At 42.7% G+C, this 23,238-nt stretch overlaps 1 protein-coding gene across 1 annotated transcript in view; it reads left to right on the forward strand.

The window, feature by feature from the left end:
• Positions 1-361: 361 nt before the first annotated feature.
• LOC117366418 (solute carrier organic anion transporter family member 1B3-like) overlaps positions 362-23,238 on the forward strand; it is a 462,552-nt gene continuing 439,675 nt past the window's right edge. The window contains exons 1-3 of the mRNA XM_033957759.1: positions 362-386; positions 15,328-15,460; positions 22,794-22,930. Coding sequence (XP_033813650.1) covers positions 362-386; positions 15,328-15,460; positions 22,794-22,930 — 295 coding nt within the window. The remainder of the gene's footprint in view (positions 387-15,327; positions 15,461-22,793; positions 22,931-23,238) is intronic.

Consider the following 23,238-nt stretch of genomic DNA (forward strand, 5'->3'; position numbering starts at 1 on the left):
TCTTCCGGATTCTGTCATAGGAGAAAATACCCTCCAAGGATTCAAGACTATGTTAGACAAGTTCCTGGTGAGCAAGAGCGTGCGCTGGTAGGGCTAGTCTTGGTTGGAGCGCTGGTCTTTGACCAGAGGGCTGCCACGTGAGCGGACTGCTGGGAATGATGGACCACTGGTCTGACCCAGCAGTGGCAATTCTTATGTTCTTATGTTGTGGGAAGGGTAGACCCATGGGGGGATTGGTGTGACAGAAGGGAGATGGTGGATTCCCTTGGGGAAGGACAGTTATTCGAACTAGGTGGAAGAATAGGGACACAAAGACAGATGCTGGATCTTGCAGGGGGCAGAGACATGGAAAATGTAGGACATGAGGGTGGAGTATGAAGACAGAAGTAAGATGTTGGACATGAATAGAGTGAGTAGGGAGACAGAGGGGATATGCTGGACATAGTGATGGGGGAATAGGGAGACAAGGGGAAGATGCTGTTTGGAGGGGGATATGAGATGCTGAATAAGGAATGGAAAGAAAGGGAATATGCCTGCTTGGGATTGGATGGAAGATAGTGATCATGGTGAGATTAGGGTGATAGAAGGGATTATGATGGGGAAAAGAGAGGAGGTACTGGAATGGGATGGGGGAAGATGGTGGGTTGGCTGGCTCAGGAAAGGGGAGAAAAGAGCTGCTATATCAGATAAGGAAGAAAAAAAGGAACATAGGAAGATGCTGGGCATGAAGGTTGTAGGGTGAAGGAAAAAACAGACATGAAGTGAATAGGAAGTGAGTAGGAAGACAGGTGGGAGATGCTGAAAACAGGTAGAGAATGACACGGTGGCGGTTTACCCGTGGCTACTGCGTTTAGCCGCGGGTAACCCGCCAAAAACGGGGAATGAAAATTAGCAGCCTCTGCGGGGACGGGGACAAGGCCATCACCGCCCCATGGAGCGGTGAATGGTCTTGTCACCGCAGTGAGGCATAAAGGATCGTGCGGTCCCTGCAGCGCCCACCCGCACATCGGCTCGATCGTTTAACCAGCTTCCTCTCTCCACCTCACCTTAGTTTGCCGGCTTTCTTTTTCGGCGACCGGAACGCTTTCAAAAGAGCCGCCCACGCGCGACTGCTCAGTATTCAATCTTCTGCTCTGACCCAACCGGAAACAGGAAGTTGCAGCAGAGCAAAAGATTGAACTTTGAGCAGCCGCGCGTGCGCGGCTCTTTAAAAGCGTGCCTGTCGCCGAAAAAGAAAACCGGCAAACTAAGGAGAGCTGGAGAGCAGTAGCGTACCAAGGGGGGGCGGGAGGGGCGAAAAAGGTAATGGCGCCAGGCCTTGGAGCACCGAGGCAGACCGCTTCTCCCCCCTCCCAGCCAAACCCCCGCTGACCCTCCAACTCCTCCCCCTGAACCTTTCCAACCCTCCCAGCGAAAGCAGCAAACCTCCCTCCAGTAGCGTTGGCTTTCTCCTCCCTCTGCCGCATCACTGATGATGTCATCAGTGACGCAGCAGAGGGAGGAGAAAGCCGCGAAGGAGGTTTACTGCTCTCGCTGGGAGGGTCAGAAAGGTTCACAGGGGGGGGAGATAGGAGGGTCAGCGGGGGTTCGGCTGGGAGGGGGGAGAAGCGGTCTGCCTCGGTGCTCCATTACCTTCTTTGGGCAGCAGCAGCGTTTACAATTCGCTGCTGTTGCCGGCTTCAGGCCTTGTTCTCTGCCGGGTCCTGCCTACTTCCTGTTTTCATGAAGACAGGACCCGACAGAGAGGAAGGCCTGAAGCGAGCAACAGCAGTGAATTGTGAATGTTGCTGCTGCCTGATGAAGTTCAGGACATCGGGGAAGGAGCAGGGAGAAATCGGCTGCTGGCTTGGGGGTGAGGGTAGGGAAAGAATTGTGGAAGTGGAGAAATTGGCTCGATGGCTTTGTGGGGGCTAGGGGGAGAGAGAAAGAAAGGAAAAAATTAAAGAGGGGGGGCAGGGGGAGAGAGATAAAGAAAGGCAGAAATAAAGAGGGGGTCAAGAGGGAGAGAAAGAAAGGCAGAAAGAAAGAGGAGGGCGAGGGGGAGAGAGAAATAAAGAGGGGGTCAAGGGGAGAGAGAAAGAAAGGCAGAAAGAAAGAGGGAGACCAGGGGGAGAGAGAAAGAAAGGCAGAAATAAAGAGGGGGTCAAGGGGGAGAGAAAGAAAGGCAGAAAGAAAGAGGAGGGCCAGGGGGAGAGAGAAATAAAGAGGGAGGCCAAGGGGAGAGAGAAAGAAAGGCAGAAATAAAGAGGGGGGCCAGGGGTAGAGAGAAAGAAAGGCAGAAATAAAGAGGGGAGCCAGGGGGAGAGAGAAAGAAAGAGGGAGGGGCAGGAGAAGAAAGAAGAAGGATCAGCAGAAGGACCAGAGACTCATGAAATCACCAGACAAAAAGGTAGGAAAAATGATTTTATTTTCAACTTAGTGATCAAAATGTGTCCGTTTTGAGAATTTATATCTGCTGTCTATATTTTGCACTATGGCCCCCTTTTACTAAAATGCAATAGCGGTTTTTAGCGCAGGGAGCCTATGAGCTTCGAGAGCAGCGTGGGGCATTCAGCGCAGCTCCCTGCACTAAAAACCGCTATCGCAGTTTAGTAAAAAGGGAGGGGGAATATTTGTCTATTTTTGTATAGTTGTTATTGAGGTGACATTGCATAAAGTCATCTGCCTTGACCTCTTTGAAAACCTGCGGAATATAAATGATAATTAACATTTTCTCTGCGTACAGCATGCTTTGTGTTTTTAAAATTTTATTGTTTGTAGATCATTTTGACTTGGCCACAAAGGTAAGGGGGAGGGAGGGAGGGGAGCTGCTGAAAGACATCTAGTAATCCTTGCAGGCTTGACTGTGCAGGGAATTATTTTTGTAAAATCATGTTTTGTTATGTGACTGGCATTATCTAGACTTTAATTTCTATGAATGAATAGAATGAAAATGATATAAAATTACTTGCTTGCGGGGACCGCGTGTTCCGGCTCACACAAGGAAGGAGGGGATGAAAGGGAAAAAGTTTCTCTTCCTTGGAAATAGATTCTGAAGTGACCTCATCAAAGAAGACCAGCACCAAATGTACAAGAAATCCCTTAAACAATGTCAAAAGAGCCCAAAATAGAAAACTGCTACTGCCTTGAGACTCCATTATTGAAGGAATCAACTTGAAATCACAGAAGAGACAGGAAAAGGTTAAATGCCTCATGGAATCCTCAGGTACAAAACACAAACCAAATTGTGAATGAAATCAGAGCAGACAGTAAGAATTATAAAATTGATGTCATTATCCATCTGGAAAAAAAGGCGTACTAGAAATAATGCCTCAGCAATACAATTTTCAGAAGTTCTATTTGCTCATGGTAAGGGAGAAGAGAGACTGCTAGTGATGGTGGGGGGGGCTGATAGAAGATATGAAAGAAGGGTGGTAGAAAGGAACAGATGTTAAAGGAGGGAGGGAACGGTGGTGGTGGAAAGGAATAGAACAGACATTGAAAGAGGGTAGAGAGGAACAGACCCTGAAAGGAAATGTGGAAGGCAGAGTGGGGAGAAGACGCTGGAAGGGAAGAAGACAGATGCCAGACTATGGGGGAGCGGAGGGAAGAAGATAGGTGCTAGACGGGGACGGTGACGGGGCGGTGAATGGGATGGCAGTGGCGGTGACGGGGGGTGAAAGGGATGGCGGTGACGGTGACGGGGTGGTGAAGGGAACGGCGGTGACGGGGCGGTGCAGAGGATGGTGGGCCGGGGACGGTGCAGTGACGGGGACAGATTTTTTCCCCGTGTCATTCTCTAAAAACAGGGTGGATGCAATAAGAAGAAAAAAGAGGTTCTGGATATTGGAGTAATAGGTAGATAGAAGGAGAAAGAAAGGAACACAGAGGGATGATGCATAGAGGTGATGGGAAGAGATCTTGGATGGAGGTAGAGAGAGATGAGATGCTGGAGGAAAGAGGGGGCGAGAATATGCTGGCTGGAGGTGGCAAAAGGGAAAACTAGTCAGAAGAGTGAAAAGAGAGAGGAAAGAGAAGATGTTGGAGAAGGAGAGTTAGCAAAAAAAAAACTGGAGAATAATAGGATGAAATAGAAAGCTGTAAATAGAAGCAGACAGATTCAGAAAAATAAATGGAGGAAAACTGAAAGGAAAAGGTTAGTCAGAGTTGGATGTAAGAGAGAAAGTGAAGAAGACAGGAAGGGACAGAAGTGGCAGATAGACCTTGGAAAGAAAATAGAAGATAGAAGAAAGCAGAAACTGGGATAAACATGAACAATATGGCCAGACAATAAAGGTAGAAAAAATAATTTTATTGTTAATGCCATTAACAGAAAATGCAGTTTTAAAATAAATTTACACTGTTTTCTTTTTATTTTCCAAAGTGTAGAGTACTGTTTCTCTTTCTCTAGTATGGCTTCTTCAGGTTTAATTTTTTGTCTACATATTTTAAGTTTGTTGTGTTACAGTTGTGTTATTCTATACAGGGACTTTTTTGCAAATATGTTAGCTTTTTTGTGTTTTTATTTATTTGCAGATAGCAAATGGGAAGGGTGGGCAGTGGCACTGAGCCCAAAGTGGGTTTTCTCCCCACTCTCTCCCTGCTTCCTGCTCAAATGCAAAATATAAATATCCCAGGCCATGCCAGCTGAAGACCTCTTTCTACAGTCCAGTGGCCAGAACTTTCCAAGCTCTGCAGCTGGTCACAGTTCAGTGATCCTACTGCTAGCTGTAAAGCTTGAAGATTTCTGACTGCTAGACTAGAGGAGGTGGCTTTCAGCTGGCAGGGCTTTGGGATCCCCACCAACTACAGGATCCACCAGCCTCTACCTCCCCAGATGCAGGGAATACAGGCCCATGCCACAGAGTCCAGCCCAAGGGAGGTGGCTAATTTTTTAGGGATTTGGGCCCCTGTGTGTTCAGTACAAAAATAAGTGCATATCCAATGTTTTAGTACTTGCTGAGTTTAATTTCTTTGGGCTCCTAGTTCAATTTCTATTTTTATATGTGATCCCTTATTCTGTATTTGGTAAAGGTCTGTCTGTGTTTTTCTGTATGAAGAAGTCATTGAAAGTTGTTTTATGTACAGTGGTAATGACTGGTGAAGAGATCAAGGACAGAGATCAGGGGCCCCCTTCTTAATTTCTGCCCTGGGCCCCAGCATGTCTAAAACCGGCCCTGGACCCAGTAAGGCTATTCTCTTGTTAAGCAAAAAGAGAAATATGGTGGCAAAAGCGCAGGCAGAAGAAAAATGGCTAGAGATGTAAATAAAGATGACAAGACTTCTTTCAGGTATATTGGAGAAAATTGTAAGGCCAGAAATAGAAAGATTGAAAGATGCTGAGAAATACTATGTGGAAAGTAATGAGAATGTAAATATGCTAAACAAATAATATTTTAGTGTTTAAGGAAGAAAATCCTGGAGAAGAATCTCCTTTTATTAAGCCGTGGTGTTGCTGCTATCATGTGAAATACTCCAATGCTCATTCAATTCCTTTGTATGTCGGAGTTTTTACTGCGTCGGCCTGCACTAAAACATTTGATAAAAGGGAGCCTCAGTAGCTGTTAAAGATATACATATGGGAATGGGAATAAACATCACACTATTTATGGAAGAAAGTGTTCATGAAAAACTGAAAGTGAACACTATGGAGTTCAATGGAATTATCTCAGGATATTGACAGAGCTTATAGAGGTTTCATCAGTCATTCTAAAGATTTGCTTAATAAATGCTCTGAGACAGGAGAGGTTCCATGGGATTGGAGAACAGCAGATGTAGTCCATCATTACAAAAATGGTTATAATGAAAGGGTGAGAAATTCCAGGCCAATGAGCTACATTTCAGTGGTTACAATACATTAAGAACTTAACCACAAATACAAAAAAATTTAGATGTGGGATACAGCTAGGAGACTAGGGCATTCTCCAGAACATATAATAAAAATTTGATGAAGTATCAAAATTAAGACCATAAAAAACTTCCAGAAGAGGAAAGTCTTCAAAGTTTTTCTAAATGCAGTAGACTGTTAACCAGAACTCTCAAGCAACCAGAAAAAGAAAATCTAAGAAATACTCTAATACTTAACAAGAACTGAAGCAGAACGTGACCTAGGGGTGATCGTCAGTGAGGACATGAAGGCTGCCAATCAAGTGGAGCAAGCTTCATCCAAAGCAAGACAAGTCATAGGTTGCATACGCAGAGGCTTTGTCAGCCGAAAGCCAGAAGTCATTATGCCATTGTATAGATCCATGGTGAGGCCCCACCTAGAATACTGTGTGCAATTCTGGAGACTGCATTATCGCAAGGATGTGCTGAGACTGGAGTCGGTTCAGAGAATGGCCACTCGGATGGTCTCAGGACTCAAGGATCTCCCATACGAGGAACAGTTAAACAAATTGCAGCTATACTCACTCGAGGAGTGCAGAGAGAGGGGGGACATGATCGAGACGTTCAAGTATCTCTCGGGCCGCATAGAGACGGAGGAAGATATCTTCCTCTTCAAGGGTCCCACGACAACAAGAGGGCATCCGTAGAAAATTAGGGGAGGGAAACTACGAGCTGACACCAGGAAATTCTTTTTCACAGAAAGGGTGGTTGATCGCTGGAATAGTCTTCCACTACATGTGATCGAGGCCAGCAGCATGCCTGATTTTAAGGCCAGATGGGATCGTCACGTGGGATCTATTCACAGGGCAAAGGAAGAGGAGGGATCTATTCACAGGGCAATGGTAGGGGAGGGACATTAGGGTGGGCAGACTGGATGGGCCTTGGCCCTTATCTGCCGTCTATTTCTATGTGTCTATGTTTCTATGTTTAAATAAAAATGAAAATAAAATCAATTTCTGGTGGAAATATAAGTGTAAACTTGGCACACCACATCAGAGTACACCCACACATTGCCTACCATATGTCTGGTAGTTTGTCTGGACAGTTTATGGTACTGTATATGGCATATTTAATTATTTTAAAAAAATTTATATACTGTATAAATCTTATATGGTTTACATGATAACAGTCATAAATATTAGACAGTACTTAATACTTCAATACTTAAAAGGAACTTTGCTATAAGATCCAAAATATCTATCTACTAAAGTATTTGCAGGTAATTACATCACACAATATCCCATCATAAGAAAGTATTTAGAGGGTGGGGTGGACAAAGCGATGGGACCAGACGGGATCCATCCCAGGATACTAAGGGAGCTCAGAGAGGTTCTGGCGAGTCCTATTAAAGACTTGTTCAACAAATCTCTGGAGACGGGAGTGATTCCTGGGGATTGGAGGAGAGCGGATGTGGTTCCTATTCATAAAAGTGGTCACAGGGATGAAGCAGGAAACTACAGGCCGGTGAGCCTCACTTCAGTTGTTGGAAAAATAATGGAAGTGTTGCTGAAAGAAAGGATAGTGTATTTCCTTGAATCTAATGGGTTACAGGATCCGAGGCAACATGGCTTTACAAAAGGTAAATCGTGCCAAACGAACCTGATTGAATATTTTGATTGGGTGACCAGAGAGCTGGATCGAGGACATATGCTAGATGTAATTTACTTGGATTTCAGCAAAGCCTTTGATACAGTTCCTCATAGGAGGCTGTTGAACAAACTTGAAGGGCTGAAGTTAGGACCCAAAGTGGTGAACTGGGTCAGAAACTGGCTATCGGACAGACGCCAGAGGGTGGTGGTTAATGAAAGTCGCTCGAAGGAAGGAAAGGTGACTAGTGGAGTCCCTCAGGGTTCGGTGCTGGGGCCAATCCTGTTCAATATGTATGTAAGTGACATTGCTGAAGGGTTAGAAGGAAAAGTGTGCCTTTTTGCAGATGATACCAAGATTTGTAACAGAGTAGACACCGAAGAGGGAGTGGAAAATATGAAAAAGGATCTGCAAAAGTTAGAGGAATGGTCTAATGCCTGGCAACTAAAATTCAATGCAAAGAAATGCAGAGTAATGCATTTGGGGATTAATAATAGGAAGGAACCGTATATGCTGGGAGGAGAGAAGCTGATATGCACGGACGGGGAGAGGGACCTTGGGGTGATAGTGTCCGAAGATCTAAAGGCGAAAAAACAGTGTGACAAGGCAGTGGCTGCTGCCAGAAGGATGCTGGGCTGTATAAAGAGAGGCGTAGACAGTAGAAGGAAGAAGGTGTTGATGCCCCTCTACAGGTCATTGGTGAGGCCCCACTTGGAGTATTGTGTTCAGTTTTGGAGACCGTATCTGGCGAAAGACGTAAGAAGACTTGAGGCGGTCCAGAGGAGGGCGACGAAAATGATAGGAGGCTTGCGCCAGAAGACGTATGAGGAGAGACTGGAAGCCCTGAATATGTATACCCTAGAGGAAAGGAGAGACAGGGGAGATATGATTCAGACATTCAAATACTTAAAGGGTATTAATGTAGAACAAAATCTTTTCCAGAGAAAGGAAAATGGTAAAACCAGAGGACATAATTTGAGGTTGAGGGGTGGTAGATTCAGGGGCAATGTTAGGAAATTCTACTTTACGGAGAGGGTGGTGGATGCCTGGAATGCGCTCCCGAGAGAGGTGGTGGAGAGTAAAACTGTGACTGAGTTCAAAGAAGCGTGGGATGAACACAGAAGATTTAGAATCAGAAAATAATATTAAATATTGAACTAGGCCAGTTACTGGGCAGACTTGTACGGTCTGTGTCTGTGTATGGCCGTTTGGTGGAGGATGGGCAGGGGAGGGATTCAATGGCTAGGAGGGTGTAGATGGGCTGGAGTAAGTCTTAACAGAGATTTTGGCAGTTGGAACCCAAGCAAAGTACCGGGTAAAGCTTTGGATTCTCGCCCAGAAATAGCTAAGAAGAAAAAATAAAAAATAAAATAAAAAAAATAAAAAAATTTAAATTGAATCAGGTTGGGCAGACTGGATGGACCATTCGGGTCTTTATCTGCCGTCATCTACTATGTTACTATGTTACTATGTAGATAGTTAAGAACAAGAATTGCCACTGCTGAGTCAGACCAGTGGTCCGTCATGCCCAGCAGTCCACTCACGCGGCGGCCCTCTGGTCTAAGACCAGCACCCTAACTGAGACTAGCCCTACCAGTGCACGTTCTTGTTCAACAGAAACTTGTCTAACTTTGTCTTGAATCCTTGGAGGATGTTTTCCCCTATAACAGCCTCTGGAAGGGCGTTCCAGCTTTCTACCACTCTCTGGGTGAAGAAGAACTTCCTTAAGTTTGTACGGAATCTATCCCCTTTCAACTTTAGAGAGTGCCCTCTTGTTCTCCCTACCTTGGAGAGGGTGAACAACATGTCCTTATCTACTAAGTCTATCCCCTTCAGTACCTTGAATGTTTCGATCATGTCCCCTCTCAATCTCCTCTGTTCGAGAGAGAAGAGGCCCAGTTTCTCTAATCTTTCGCTGTACGGCAGCTCCTCCAGCCCCTTAACCATCTTAGTCGCTCTTCTCTGGACCCTTTCAAGTAGTACCGTGTCCTCCTTCAGGTTCTAAGTCAAATAGATGCTGGCAATGTCATCTCGATATAGGGACACTGGATCATCTATTATTCTCTTGTCATTTGAAACTCAGTTTTTGGAGATCTATATGGGGACATATCACTCTGATTCTGGAGACTGTGGTTCCACTGTCATATGAAACAGTATTATGTGGGACGCTGTTATCTCCTACATCTCCAGTAGACAGGCATAAAAATAGGTTATTGAGTATAATGACTGGGGTAGCCATCTAAATGATTACGAAAAACTGGAAGAATTGTTGAAAAGGATTAGGTCCCAATTCCTGCCCCATACTTTCTCTGTCATTTGGAAGCCAGGTGCACCTGGGGACATATCTTAAAGACCAGAAATCATCTTCCAAACATGTCCGCTTTATTGTAAGCTTTACATCTCTTTTATATCATTTTACGTGAATCAGTGTTGTCAGCATGTGACGTAAATGCAAACCATATATGGACACAGGTCACATGAAACTTTAACTTTAAAGAAATCAGCATTTTCTATCTATAAACTGAAGTCCAAAGGGTCAGCAGAGCTGTTTGCAAATACGGCTTATAAAAACAATTGAAGTCACTTCACAACAAGATAACACACATCTTTTCAAACATAAATGTCCTTGCAGTATTTTCAGCAAGAGAAGGCAAACAGAGTCTGGATTTACAGCTTTAAACAGCATATGGAAAACTACAAGACGTGTCCCTTCAATTGTGACTGCTTAAATTTCACTTTTTGGTGGAATTAGATATGCTTGTGTTATCGTTACGACAAAATGATATCTGAACAAAGAGGTAATATTAAGTGGTTTAATCTGATGAGGGGTCCATTGACTAATTTTATTGATTCTAATTGAATGGTTTTTTCCTTTACTTTTGGTTATACTTTTTACATCCAAGGAAAGGGGGTGGGTCGGAGGGAGACCATGTCTCTCCGCTCCTGTCCAAGCTCTACTGGCTTCCTGTCATCTCCAGGGTCCACTTTAAATGTGCCTGCTTAACCTTCAAGATCCTCCACGGCATCCTTCCACCTCTTATTCCTCTATCCTGGAATTCCTCAAATCCATTCTTCACTAGATCCACGCAAAAACTAAAATTATCCCTCCCCTCCTTAAAAGGTATCTCCCTCGTTGGTAAACTCGGTTCCTCCCTCCACTTCAGAATCGCTCAGTTATGGAATAGTTTCCCTTCCCCTCTCCGCAACTTGAGCCCCCTTCTACCATTCCGTAAGCTTCTGAAGACCTGGCTCTTCTCCAAAACGTAACCTCATCCCCTCCCTAGTATTATCACACCTAACCTCTCTTCTTACCTACTTCTATAAATCTATTGGAGTTCCGTTCCTTCCCTAACCATGTAAACCGTGTCGAGCTCCACCTGTGGAGATGTTGCGGTATATAAACCCAAGATTTAGTTTAGTTTAGTTTAGAAGGATAATGTATAGGCACTGGTTTATTTATAAGTTGTTAGTACTATTGTATAGGTATCTTGAATATATTGAAATCAGGGGGGAGGGGCGTGAAATTATTCTTATGTATTTCACTGATGGATATAAGTGCTGTTTTTTCAGGCAACTTGTTATGCAATTTTTGTATGCACTGTTTTTAGAATGAAAATGAATAAAGATATATCTTAAAAAAGAAAGCATTTACAAACAATTGCATTTTCAACATTTTCTTGAAACCCAATCTGACTGCGCACAAGCGCAGAACACCTGGCAAAGTATTCCAAAGCTTTCCAACTCCCACTGACAACATAGCATTGCCTGTCCTGGAGTTGTCATCCTGCCACTCAAGAATAGTTTCATACTATTTTCCGATCTCATAGTATGGGTATACGAGTGTTACCATGTTTCCCCCAAAATAAGACAGTTTCTTATATTCATTTGGGGTCTAAAAAATGCACTAGGTCTTATTTTCGGGTAGGGCTTTTTAAAAATCATGTACATGATCATCCCTCCCTTTCTCTCCTTCACTCCAATTTTTCCTCTTTCCTTTCTCTCCCCCACATGTGCAATATCTTTCTTCCCCTCTCACCCATCCCCTTGTGCCTTCCCCCTGCAGCAACTTTCTATCCCTCCCATCCCCCTGTGCAGCAGAACCCTTGCCCAGCTTCCATCCTCCCCTCCCTCATGCAGAACCCTTGCCCAGCTTCCATTCTTCCCTCCCTCCCATCCCTCATGCAGCAGAACCCTTGCCCAGCTTCCATCCTTCCCTCCCATCCCTTGTGCAGAATCCTTGAGTACCTGCCGCTGCCCCCACCGCGCAACTGAACCGCCGCTAACCCTCCATCTTTCCCTCCCATCCGAACTCCACAGATCGCGAGCCATAAATACCTTCCTGCAGAGCAGCGTCAGGCCAGCAGCATTCTAAACAGGCTGCTTTGCAGCCTTCTCACTGAGGAATTCCCTCTACTGCATCACTGATGATGTCATCAGTGATGCGGCACATAGAAGGCCCCGATGATGCCATGAATCAGCTTGTTTAGAGTGCTGCTGGCCTGATGCTCTGCAGGAAGGTATTTATGGCTCGCGGTCAGCGGGGATCAGATGGGATAGAAGGATGGAGGGTCTGCGGGGTTCAGCTATTAGGCTGCGTGGCGGGGGCGGTGAAAAGGGCTTATTTTCAGGGTAGGACTTATATTAAGACCTACCCCGAAAATCATGCTAGACCTTATTTTCAGGATAGGTCTTATTTTCGGGGAAACACGGTAGTTAGGCTATTTTTAATAGTAACTCTCACAACTAGAAACTACATTTATCCGGCATCTATCAATCCCCATGGGTGCCAGTTAACTGATTTAGGAATAGAGTTACATATTAAAGTTGCCTGGTTGGAAAAGAAATGGAGGCACTGCTGAAGGGAAGGATAGAGGACTTCCTGGAATCTAATGGGTTACAAGATCTGAGGCAACATGGTTTTACCAAAGGAAAATTGCACCAAATGAATCTGATTAATTCCTTTGACTGTGTGACCATAGAACTTGATTGAGGACATGAGCTAGATTAAGACTACTTGGATTTCAGCAAAGCCTATGACATGGTTCCTCATAACAGCACTGCGTATGCCATTCAGCGCTGTAGAAATAATAAATAGTAGTAGTAGACTTGATAGTTGTCCGCCTAATGTTATGAAAGTTGCTCCGGTCAATTTTAAGGCCAACTTGCTGCTTTGGATCAATTGTTTATTATCTACAGGGATGTTCCCGGAGAAACGTGGTCAAATTGTGATTATACCGATTAGGAAAAATGCTAAAGAATTTGCTAGCATTGTATCTAATTTCAGACCTATAGCTAATAGTTATTGGAGGGGTTGGTCAATTTTGAATTGGTTACACATTTGTATAAGTTTAATATTTTGCATGACAATCAATCTGGTTTTCATTCAGGTTTCAGCATTGAAACTGTTATGGCCTCTTTGTTAGATTACCTACATTCATTATTTAGCCAGGGTACAAGTGCTCTTATTTTCCAGTTTGATTTGAGAAGTTCATTTGATTTGGTTGATCAAATTATACTTTTGGACTGTCTAGAATCCATTGGAATTTCAGGAAATGTTTTGAACTGGTTTCACAGTTTCCTGGGTTAAAGATCGTATCAGGTGTGCAACAGTGATATTTTATCCTTTCATTGGGTAAACGCCTGTGGGTTACCGCAGGGTTCCCCCTTTCCCCTATCTTGTTTAATATTTATCTTGTTTCTATGGGAAATTTGTTGCAAAGCTTAAAGCTTAAATTCTATATTTATGCAGACGATATTACTATAGTCATCCCACTTGTTTGTCTGTCATCTGAATTTACAAACTTTCTTGCAACTATTATAAACCAGATTGAGCTTTGGATGACAGCTTTCAAATTGAAATTGAATAAGGAAAAAAATTAATTCTTTCTGGCAACACCTAATGATAAACTCAGAGAAACAATGATATGTGTGAATGGTTGGATTACAATATAGAACAATCTATTAAAATATTAGGGGTAACGCTGGATAAACACCTTACATTGGAGAAACACTGATTTACTTATTAAGAAATGGTTTTTCAGTGCTCTGGAAGTTTCGTACCATCAATAAATATTTTGATGAAGTCTCTTTTCATTTTAAGTATACTGGACTATTGTAATATTGTATATGTAGGGTCTTATTTGAAAATTCTTAAGAGATTAAGGGTAGTCCATAACACTGCTGTTCGCCTCATTTTTGGTTTAAAAAAAATGGGAGCATATCACTCCTTTCTATCACAAACTGCACTGGCTACCGGTGAAGTCTAGAGTATTGTTTAAATTTTCTTGCATTTGTTACAAAGTAGCATGTGGTCTGTCACCAGGTTATCTCCTTTCTCATTTTTCTTGGAGTCATTTTAATAAAATACACAGAGAGTGCAGTTATTTACTTATCCTTCTATAAAATCTTGCCACTACATGAGGTGCCTGGAGAAAACTTTCTCTTTTCAGGCCGCTAAAATGAATACATGGCTCGGAAAAATTATGTTAGAAGCTTCTTCTTATTTAGATTTTAGGAAATTACTAAAGATTCAATTATTTAATAGGCTGACATCGTAATGGTTTTACCTTTTCTTTTATTTCAACCATGTTTGAATTTTATTCTTATGTTTCTTACCTGCATGGTTTGCATTTTCATCTTGATCAATTTTATTGAAATGTTTGTACCTTTTATTCTGATCAATTTTATCGAAATGTATGTACTGCCTTTTATTGTATTTTACTGAAAATGTATGTATGTATTGTTTTTCTCATGCTGTGAGCCGCTTAGAACCTCCCCGGTATGGCAGCATATAAATAAATAATAATAATTATAGGTATCATCAAGCCTATATAATGCGTCAAGGTATGTATTGGATCCTCCCTGAGCTTATGGAACATCAACCGGATTGGCTATATCTTGAATGGAAAATTATGTCCCCTGTGCGACTATCACGTGTACTAAGTATCAGATTACCTAGATATGCTAAGGACAACATAATTTTATTGGATACTCCTGCGTCAGTGATCTCATTGTAGTTTTTAAAGTGAGAGGGGTAGAAAGGAGATGGTGCACATGGATGGAGAGGTGGCGAAGGCAAGAGGGAAGGGAAAGGAAATGGTGCACATGGATGGAGAGGTGGGGAAGGCAAGAGGGAAGGGAAAGGAAATGGTGCACATGGATGGAGAGGTGGGGTTTATATTTGAAAAATGCTTTTTTCTGTTTTCTGCATGTGTGACTAAGGCCAGGTGTTCTGATGGGGATAGGGTTACCAGATGTCCAGATTTCCTCAAACATGTCCACCTTTTGTGGACATGTCCGAGGGTCCAGACGGCTTTTCAAAACCCGGTTACCATTATGTATTGTTAATAAGATTATGCTGTGTGTATATGAAGCATGAATGGAAGAAATAGCAGAACAATTAGTCCTATTATTATGGGGTGGGGTCTGGAGCAGAGCTTGGGTGGGGCTTTGGTGTGGTGGAGCTTTTGGGCCCCCCCAAATAAAAAAGCATTCCACTGCCTATGCTTTCATGACAGCATGGCAACTGCCATGAGCTTAGCATATTTTAATAAAAGGGTCCTATAATTTAAATAAAGGTTTGCAATTGAGCACACTGGATAGGCCATATGGTCTTTATCTGCCTTCATATTTTTTTTATCTGTTTCTAAATGAAGAACATAGCACAACATTTTACTACTGGTTAAGGTAGGTAATTACACAAGGTCCACACATGTACAAATAATGATCTTTATTTCCAGTTTTTGCATGCTTTTCAGTAGTTTTAGTACATCAATCTTGTTATTTTTATGTAGTTTTTGTGAGCAAACTTTGTAACATTTTACTGTATATATGTAAAAGAAATCAGTAATCATCTTTTTTTCTGTATTTTACTAGGTAATTTGTTGGTGCTTGCATTTATAAGTTACTATGGAGCTAAGTTTCACAGGCCAAAGACAATAGCAGCTGGATGTTTAATTATGTCCATTGGGAGCTTTTTAACAGCAATGCCTCATCTTTTCATGGGACTGTAAGTAACTTGTTATTTATAACAACTTTTTCTACAAGCAATTGATGGATTATGCCACTGAGGCCTAGATGCACTAATATGATCAGCAAGACTGGCAAGGTCTGCTCCGATTCGATTTTTGGGCCAATTCAAAAAGAGCTATTGATGCACTAGAAAGTTTGCATGCAAATGATTCAATGATGCAAATGGTTCATCGTAATCTCCATCTCTCCTGTCCGATTGATGGCTGTGAGAGTGACTCACACACATGCATAGAAACAGTAGGGAAAGCCTGAACAGCTGAGAGGCAGAGGAAGCCCCGAAATAAAGCCTCCTGCTACTCAGCTGTTCAGAGCAGGAAACCTTTTGTTGTTTTTTTTTAAAATGGGCACAGATTCTGTGCGTGTTAAACACAAACACAATATCTGCTCCATTAAAAAAGGGAGGGGAAGGGCTTTAGGCATCTGAGCCAATCAGGCATCTACAGAGGGAGGAGCCTAAGGCCCCTTGGGAGTTTGAGCCAATTAGGGCCTTAGGCCCCTCCTCATGCATCACATGGATCGGTGAGTCTTGAGGGTGGAGAGATCGTGCTTCCCTCCTGCTTACAATGGAAAAGGTACTGGGGTGTTCTTGGGGTTTGGGGGAGAATCTAGTGGCAGGAGGGAGTGGGCTTCCTTCCTGCCAATTTTCTCGCACACGGGTGGGGGGGAAGTCACCATGACAGGAGGGAATGGGCCTCCCTCCTGCCAATTTTCTTTCGCACAGGGGGGAGTCGCCATGGCAGAATGAAGTGGGCATTCCTTCTGCAGTTTTCACTGCTGTGGAGAGGGGATCAGTTCCCAGTGCTGGTTCGGGAAGAATGGCTATCATTGGCAGGGTGTGTGTGCTTTTTTTCTTATTTTTCTAATGGGACAGATATTGTACATGTTTAACATGCACAGCATCTGTGCCCATTTAAGAAAAAGGAGGACTAAACTGAAGTTAGACAGGTAAGCGACTAGTCAGTGTCAGAGACTGTTAGAAAACCCTGAGTTGTCATACAGTGGGAGAGATGCCCACTCCGCTACATAACACCCCTTTCCTAAAATCCTAACTGCAACCCCCCCACCCCCCGCCATCAGGAGAGATGCCCACTCTCTCCTGCTGCACTATAAAAAATCCAACCTGATCTGAACGTGCCCCCTCCCTCCCCCCAGCAGCAGGAGAGATGCCCACTCTCTCCTGCTGCAGTAAATAAAAGAATAATATTTTTTAAAGTCCTGCCGCAACCTGACCCGAATGCCTCCCCCCCACACACAGCAGGAGAGATGCCCACTCTCTCCTGCTGCACTAAACTACCCACCGTGACTAGTAGTGACTCTGTCTCTGCCACACCCCTCCCCCTTACCGGAACACAGAGATGGACATCCTCACCACAGCTGCTGAGTTGTCTAAACTGGGTATTCCCCTCCCCGGTGCATCTTGGGATGCATTGGGAAGGGGCCTGAGGCTCTGATTAAGGTGTTTATGGGAGGGGCTTTAAACAACTTGGGCCAATCAGAGCCTCAGGCCCATCCCCGGATGCATCAGGAAGGGTCCTAGGGCTCTGATTGGCCCGGACACCCCTTAGGCGTTCAGGTCAGGCAGGATTTTTTTTTTAGTGCAGCAGGAAAGAGTGGGCATCTCTCCTGCTGCCATGGGGGGGGGGGTCGCGGCCAGGATGTTAGGGAATGGGGGTGTTGTAATGCAGCGGAAAGAATGGGCATCTCTCCTGCTGCATCACAACACAGGGGCAGCTGGAGAGTGTGTTTGTTTTGTTTTTTTTACGGGGGGTTTCTGCGCATGTGCCAGGCACATGCAAATGTAGGAAATCTTCGCTGATGTCCGCTGATCTCATTTGCATACGCAATTTTTAAAGAAGCCCCAATCTTTTTAACCTCTTCACACATAGATAGAAATTCCTTTCTGCGATCCTGTGTAATTTTTGATATGTCCGGATATATCCAAATCCTTTGTTCAGAAAAAATCAAATGAGAATTTTAGAAATAAATTTTCATAACAGAATTCAAGTCCTGCTCAAATACAAAGGAAACTTGTAATGCTGCCATTTCCTGTACTTCAGAGAGGGAATCTTCTAATATAGCAGATAAATCTTTTAAATCAGTTGTTTTTTTCATCTTGCACTATATTTCCTTCATCAGTAGCCTTAAAAACAGAGGTTGGAATGTAATATATCTTATTAAGAGGAGGAATAGCTTGTTGAGGAAATTTAAGAATTTCAATCAGATATTTTGTGAAGTATTCAACTGGGCATATGTCTAATGATCTAGGGAAATTAAGTACTCAAATATTGAGCCTCCTATTAAAGTTCTCAAATTGTTCTAACTTTCGATGTATATAGTTCTTGTCTTTTATCAAAGTTGTTATTACTTCTTTTAAATCTTTTATCTCAGATTTAACCTGTATATTTTGTTCAGTAGAATCTCATTGAATTTTCTCAACATTTTTAGCAAGATTGTCAACTTTTTCTGAGAGTTTAAGTACCTCTTGAGTTGATTTAATCATTCATCCTTTGCAAGGCCTGACAAATGATCTCTTGAGTCACCACCGGAGAAGTTGTAGGTGGTGAAGAAACCACCACCTCTCCAGATGAAGATTGCTCGGCATTCACTTCCTGATTAGAGCCATTTGATTAGCGCTGTGCATTGCACCACCCTCGCTCCTAGGTGCTTAGGAATAATGGCAATCACACATATATTACCAGTTCAATATTATTATTTATTAATGTAAATCTTACATGTCTCAAAAGTCATATGTGTGATGGAGTCCCATCAGGCGTGAAATTTGCACCTCTCCTGATGGTCTCTCTGAGTTTATACTGGTCCTTTCCTTTTATATTTTTCACAAGGCAGTATGACATCACACTTGTCAGCCAATCAACCAACAGAGGCTGTCCTTAGGTTTGAACAAAGAAATTCCTTTTGACATAGATAAAAATTTCACAAATCATATTTTTGTTTATATTAATTTCTGAATATGCATAAACCATTATAACACCCAATACACTTTTTGTCATTCTCAGAAAGCTGAAATCAAACAGTTAAAGCCAGCCTGCATTTCTTTTCTGCATCTGCTGATAAGTTCGTGTCCCTGTCAGCACAGAAGAAGGAGGAGGGGCTATTTCCCCCACAGAGTAGAGAGAGTTGCTTAGCTTAAAGGTCAGAGAGGTGAAATTCCAGATGTGATACTTTTCAGAATTTCCTCAGGTTTAAAATATATAATATATGTTTTTCAAAATCAATTCTCATGTTTAATATACATTCACACACATAATCACTCATGGGATCCCAACACATATATCCACAACACGGTATATTGCATTCATAAGATACATATATCTGTATTCAAAAATGTGAAACCCTATATCTTCCACAAGCCAGACTTAGAGGTCTGGTATTAATTAGAGCCATGAGGCTCAAGGTGGGAAAACTCAGAGAGAACAAAGAGAGACAGAAAATCACTAACACAAGATGGAGTCATTAATCCCTCTAGAAGTATGTTACACACTACCTGATTCCCTCTATGGTCTAGCTTAATAGCAAAATATATAAAGAGAATATTATTATGCTTTTCCTTAATATTAATCTGTAGTGTGTTTTTCTGGCATTGGCTACATCCATATTCAGATTTTTATTCACCAACTTTTCCGTACGCTTCTATTGGGTGTAGCCTTAACTAACACATATGCTTGTATCTAACTAGAGTTACCCAGAACCATACGAAAAGCAGGCATTTTTGTTGAAAAAATCCACAAAATACTCCACAAGCATGTCTTGCACACTATCCATGCCATTGCCACATTATAGCGCCCCCCTACCAGCCCACGAGCGAGTGCCACTCCTCACTTCCTCGGGCACTCCTTCCTCCAAGCTTGAGTCCAGGTTTGCGACTTCCGCCCCTGGACTCACCACCGGGGAAACCCATTTGAACACTGGACACGGTGGCGCGCTGGAATCCGGAGGGGACAGAGATACTTTATGTCCTAGAAGACTAGATGCTCCATCGTCTACATCTTTAGCAAGACCTCTTCTCCTGGAAAATGGGTTGAAAGTTGGGTCAAATACCGCTCCAAGGTTTATTGTTGCACCGGCGATGAACAGCTAAACTAAGAGGAAATAGGTTTAACAGCATCTTTCCTTTTAGTATGAAGCATTTTGTAAAGGAGGCAATATCTGCAGCAGTATTAGCACCTTGGAGAGGTAAGAGAGACCAAAACTAGCGTGCAGCCATATTGGATCCACCCCCCAGCCATACTATCTTGAGTATGCTTTCTATCCAAGTAAACATAAAACTCTGTTGATGTCCTTTCATATTTCTGATAAGCAGCCTCTATTTGACTGACTAGGGCCTTCCCATTTATCTGTTGTGTTACTCTGGCCCATAGGCTTTCTAATTTCATGAGGTATTTTTGCACTTCTAACTCATAATTTTCTTGAGCCTTCTCAGTCAAAATGTGTACCCTTATTTCTGTGCCAGTGCCATCTTCACTGGCAAAGTGGGTGTCTGCCAGGCTGGTATCTGTTGTTTTTTGGGCAATAATGCTGGAATAATTAACCCCCCTTTTTTTTTTTTTTGCAAACAGTTCTGTAAGTTATCTCTAGTTGATGTGTGCTGGAATCGACACAATGTTTCTTTTTCCTAGTGAGGGATGGGCAACTCTCTCCTAGCCTTATGAATTATTCATACAGCTTCCCCTTTACATTTATCCCTCGTTATTCGCGGGGGATAGGGGCAGAGCCGGACCGCGAATGGCGAAAAACCGCGAATATCCGGCTCTGACCCACCCCCGCCTCCCTTCCGCCTTCCCCTGGCATCCCGGCCTTACCTGGTGGTTTAGCTGGTTTTCGAGGCAGGAGAGATCTTCCTACACTCCTGCCCCATGCAGATAGCCATTAGAAAATGGCTGTGGGGAGTTCCCATAGTCTCTCGAGAGAATACGGGAACTCCGCACAGCCATTTCCTAATGGCTATCTGCACAGGGCAGGAGTGTAGGAAGATCGCTCCTGCCCCGAAAACTAGCTAGACCACCAGGTAAGGCCGGGATGCCGGGGGGAAGACAAAAATATGGGGGGTTTTTCCCCTCCTCCCCACCCAAAAAAAATCACGATTATGTGAAATCGCGAGTAGGGAAACCGCGAATGGGGAGGGGGAAGTGTATTTTTTCTTTAAGCTATCACAGTCTCTATGGTAACTACTGGATGCAATTACATAGTAATATAGCAAATGACAGCAGATAAAGACATGAATGGTCCAACCAGTCTGCCCATTAGTTATTCTCATTAGAAATACATGATTAAGTTAATGTGTCTCTTCTTTGATATTTTTGGGTAATAGACTATAGTCCACCTGGTAATGTCCTAGGTTCCAACTGCTGAAGTTGCTCTCCAAGCTCACTCCAGCCTATCCAACCATTCCATTGTTTGCAGCATATCTACTGTAAAGTCTGGTTAGTAACATCCTCATGTTCCAAGTTAGTGGAGTTCCCATTGATGCCCTCCACAGCCCATCCTACACCGAATCACCACAAATGGGACACAAACCGTACAAGTTTGTCCAATACCAACCTTAATTTATATCATTTGTTTCTTTTCTAATTTCTAATTAGAGATCCTTTGTGTTTATCCCACACTTTTTTGAATTCCATCACCGTTTTCCTCTCCTCAACCACTTCCCTTGATAGGGCATTCCAGCCATCCACCACCCTCTCCGTGAAAAAGAATATCCTAACTTTATTCCTAAGTCTTCCTCCCTGCAACCTCAAGTTAGGCCCTCTAGTTTTATCATTTTCCCTTCTCTGGAAAAGATTTGGTTCTATATTAATACCTTTCAAGTATTTAAACATCTGTATCATATCTTCCTTGTCTCTCCTCTCCTCTAGAATATACAAGTTTAGGTTTTCCAGTATCTTCTCATACTTCTTTTGGTTCAAACCCTTTACCATTTTCATCACCTTCCTCAGGACCGCTTCAAATCTTTTTATATCCTTCAACAGATACGGTCTCCAAAACTGAAAACAATACTCCAAGCGTGGCCTCACCAATGACCTATACAGGGGCATTAACACTTCCTTTCTTTTGCTGGTTATTCCTCTTTCTATACAGCCTGGCATCCTTCTGGCTACAGCTACTGTCATCACACTAGTTAGATGCCTTTAGATTCTCAGACATAATCACCCAAGATCCCTCTCTCCATCTGTGCTTATCAGACCTCATCTCCCAGTATATACAATTCACTTGGATTTCTATGCCCCAAATGCATCACTCTGCATTTCCTCACATTGAATTTTAGTTTCCAGACGTTAGACCATTCTTCTAACTTTTTCAGATCCTTTTTTATGTTTTCCACTCACTCTAGGGTGTCCACTCTGTTACACATCTTGGTATCATCTACATAAAGGCTAACCTTACCTTCTAACCCTTCGTCAATGTCGCTCATAAACATATTGAACAGAATCGGTCCCAGTACCGATCCTTGAGGCACTCCACTACTCACCTTTCCCTCCGAGCGAATTCCATTAACCACCACTCTCTGGCATCTGTCCATCAACCAGTTTCTGATCCAGTTCACCACTTTGGGCCCTTCTCTCGTACCTTTTTAATTTTTCCTGCTCGAGCAGCATTATGAACTTGCTGCACACATCAGTGTTGCCTCTCTCTGCCATAACTTCCAGGAAGTGACATCAGAGGAATATCTGACACAATGCGGGCAGCAATTTCATCATGTTGCTTGCACCAGGAAAATTAAAAATGGGAGGGTGAGAAGGAGCGAGGGTGGGGGGTGGAGAAGAGGGCAGGTGAATGGCGCCACTTTCTTTCACTATGCCACTGGCTGTGATGTCCTGGTTTGAAGGACAAACAGAAAAATTCTTTTAAAGGGGTTAAAATCATTGCAGGAAAAGTGGATGATGTGTATGGAGCTATCGGGTGGACTATATTGAAAAATAAAACAAAAATGTTTTGAAAACTCTTTTCCTTCCTACTGAGGGAAGATAAATTATTGAATGGCCCTCATATGTCTTTTAAATGTGAGTCGTTTTTGACTTCCTTTTCAGACTGCAGATACCTAAAGGTACCTTTTACAAAGCCATGGTAGTGATGTTGCCGCAGTAATGCACCAAAGCCCATTTAATTTCTCTGCGCTTCAGTGCATTTACCAAAGGAGCATCACTACCACAGCTTTGTAACAGATCCCCTAAAATATTAATTATTTGAAATTTTTGACATATATTCTAATATTTTATATGACTTTCTTACACATTATTAAATGAACATTTGCCTATTGAAAATGTCTATAAAATGCAAGTGTTGTTTTTCAGTTATAAGTATGAAACAGCTGTAACACGTGAAACGTCATCAAGCAATTTAACTTCAAATCTCTCTCCCTGCTTGGCTGATCTAAACCAGACAACTATTTCATATAACAGTGAATCACAACTGACAACACAAACTAAAGGTAATTAAAGGAGGTTATTTTGAGATGGATGCATGATACCTACATATTTATTGCAAAATGGAGATTTTCATTGGACATAGGAAAAACCAGACATTTTTAAAAGTTAAATCAAATGGATGTTATTTAGGATATGGCTAAAATGATTTTGAGAATTGTAAATTGACATTATGGGGCTTATTTTCAAAAAACATAGATGTCCAAAAGACAGCATAAACTGGCACTTGGATGTTTTACTATTCAAAATGTCCAAGTAGGCATTTTCAAAACTGATTTTTAGATATCTTTCTGGTCATTTTGTCTCCAGTGAA

Source organism: Geotrypetes seraphini, chromosome 9 (assembly GCF_902459505.1).
Source record: "Geotrypetes seraphini chromosome 9, aGeoSer1.1, whole genome shotgun sequence".
NCBI classification, from domain to species: Eukaryota; Metazoa; Chordata; class Amphibia; order Gymnophiona; family Dermophiidae; genus Geotrypetes; species Geotrypetes seraphini.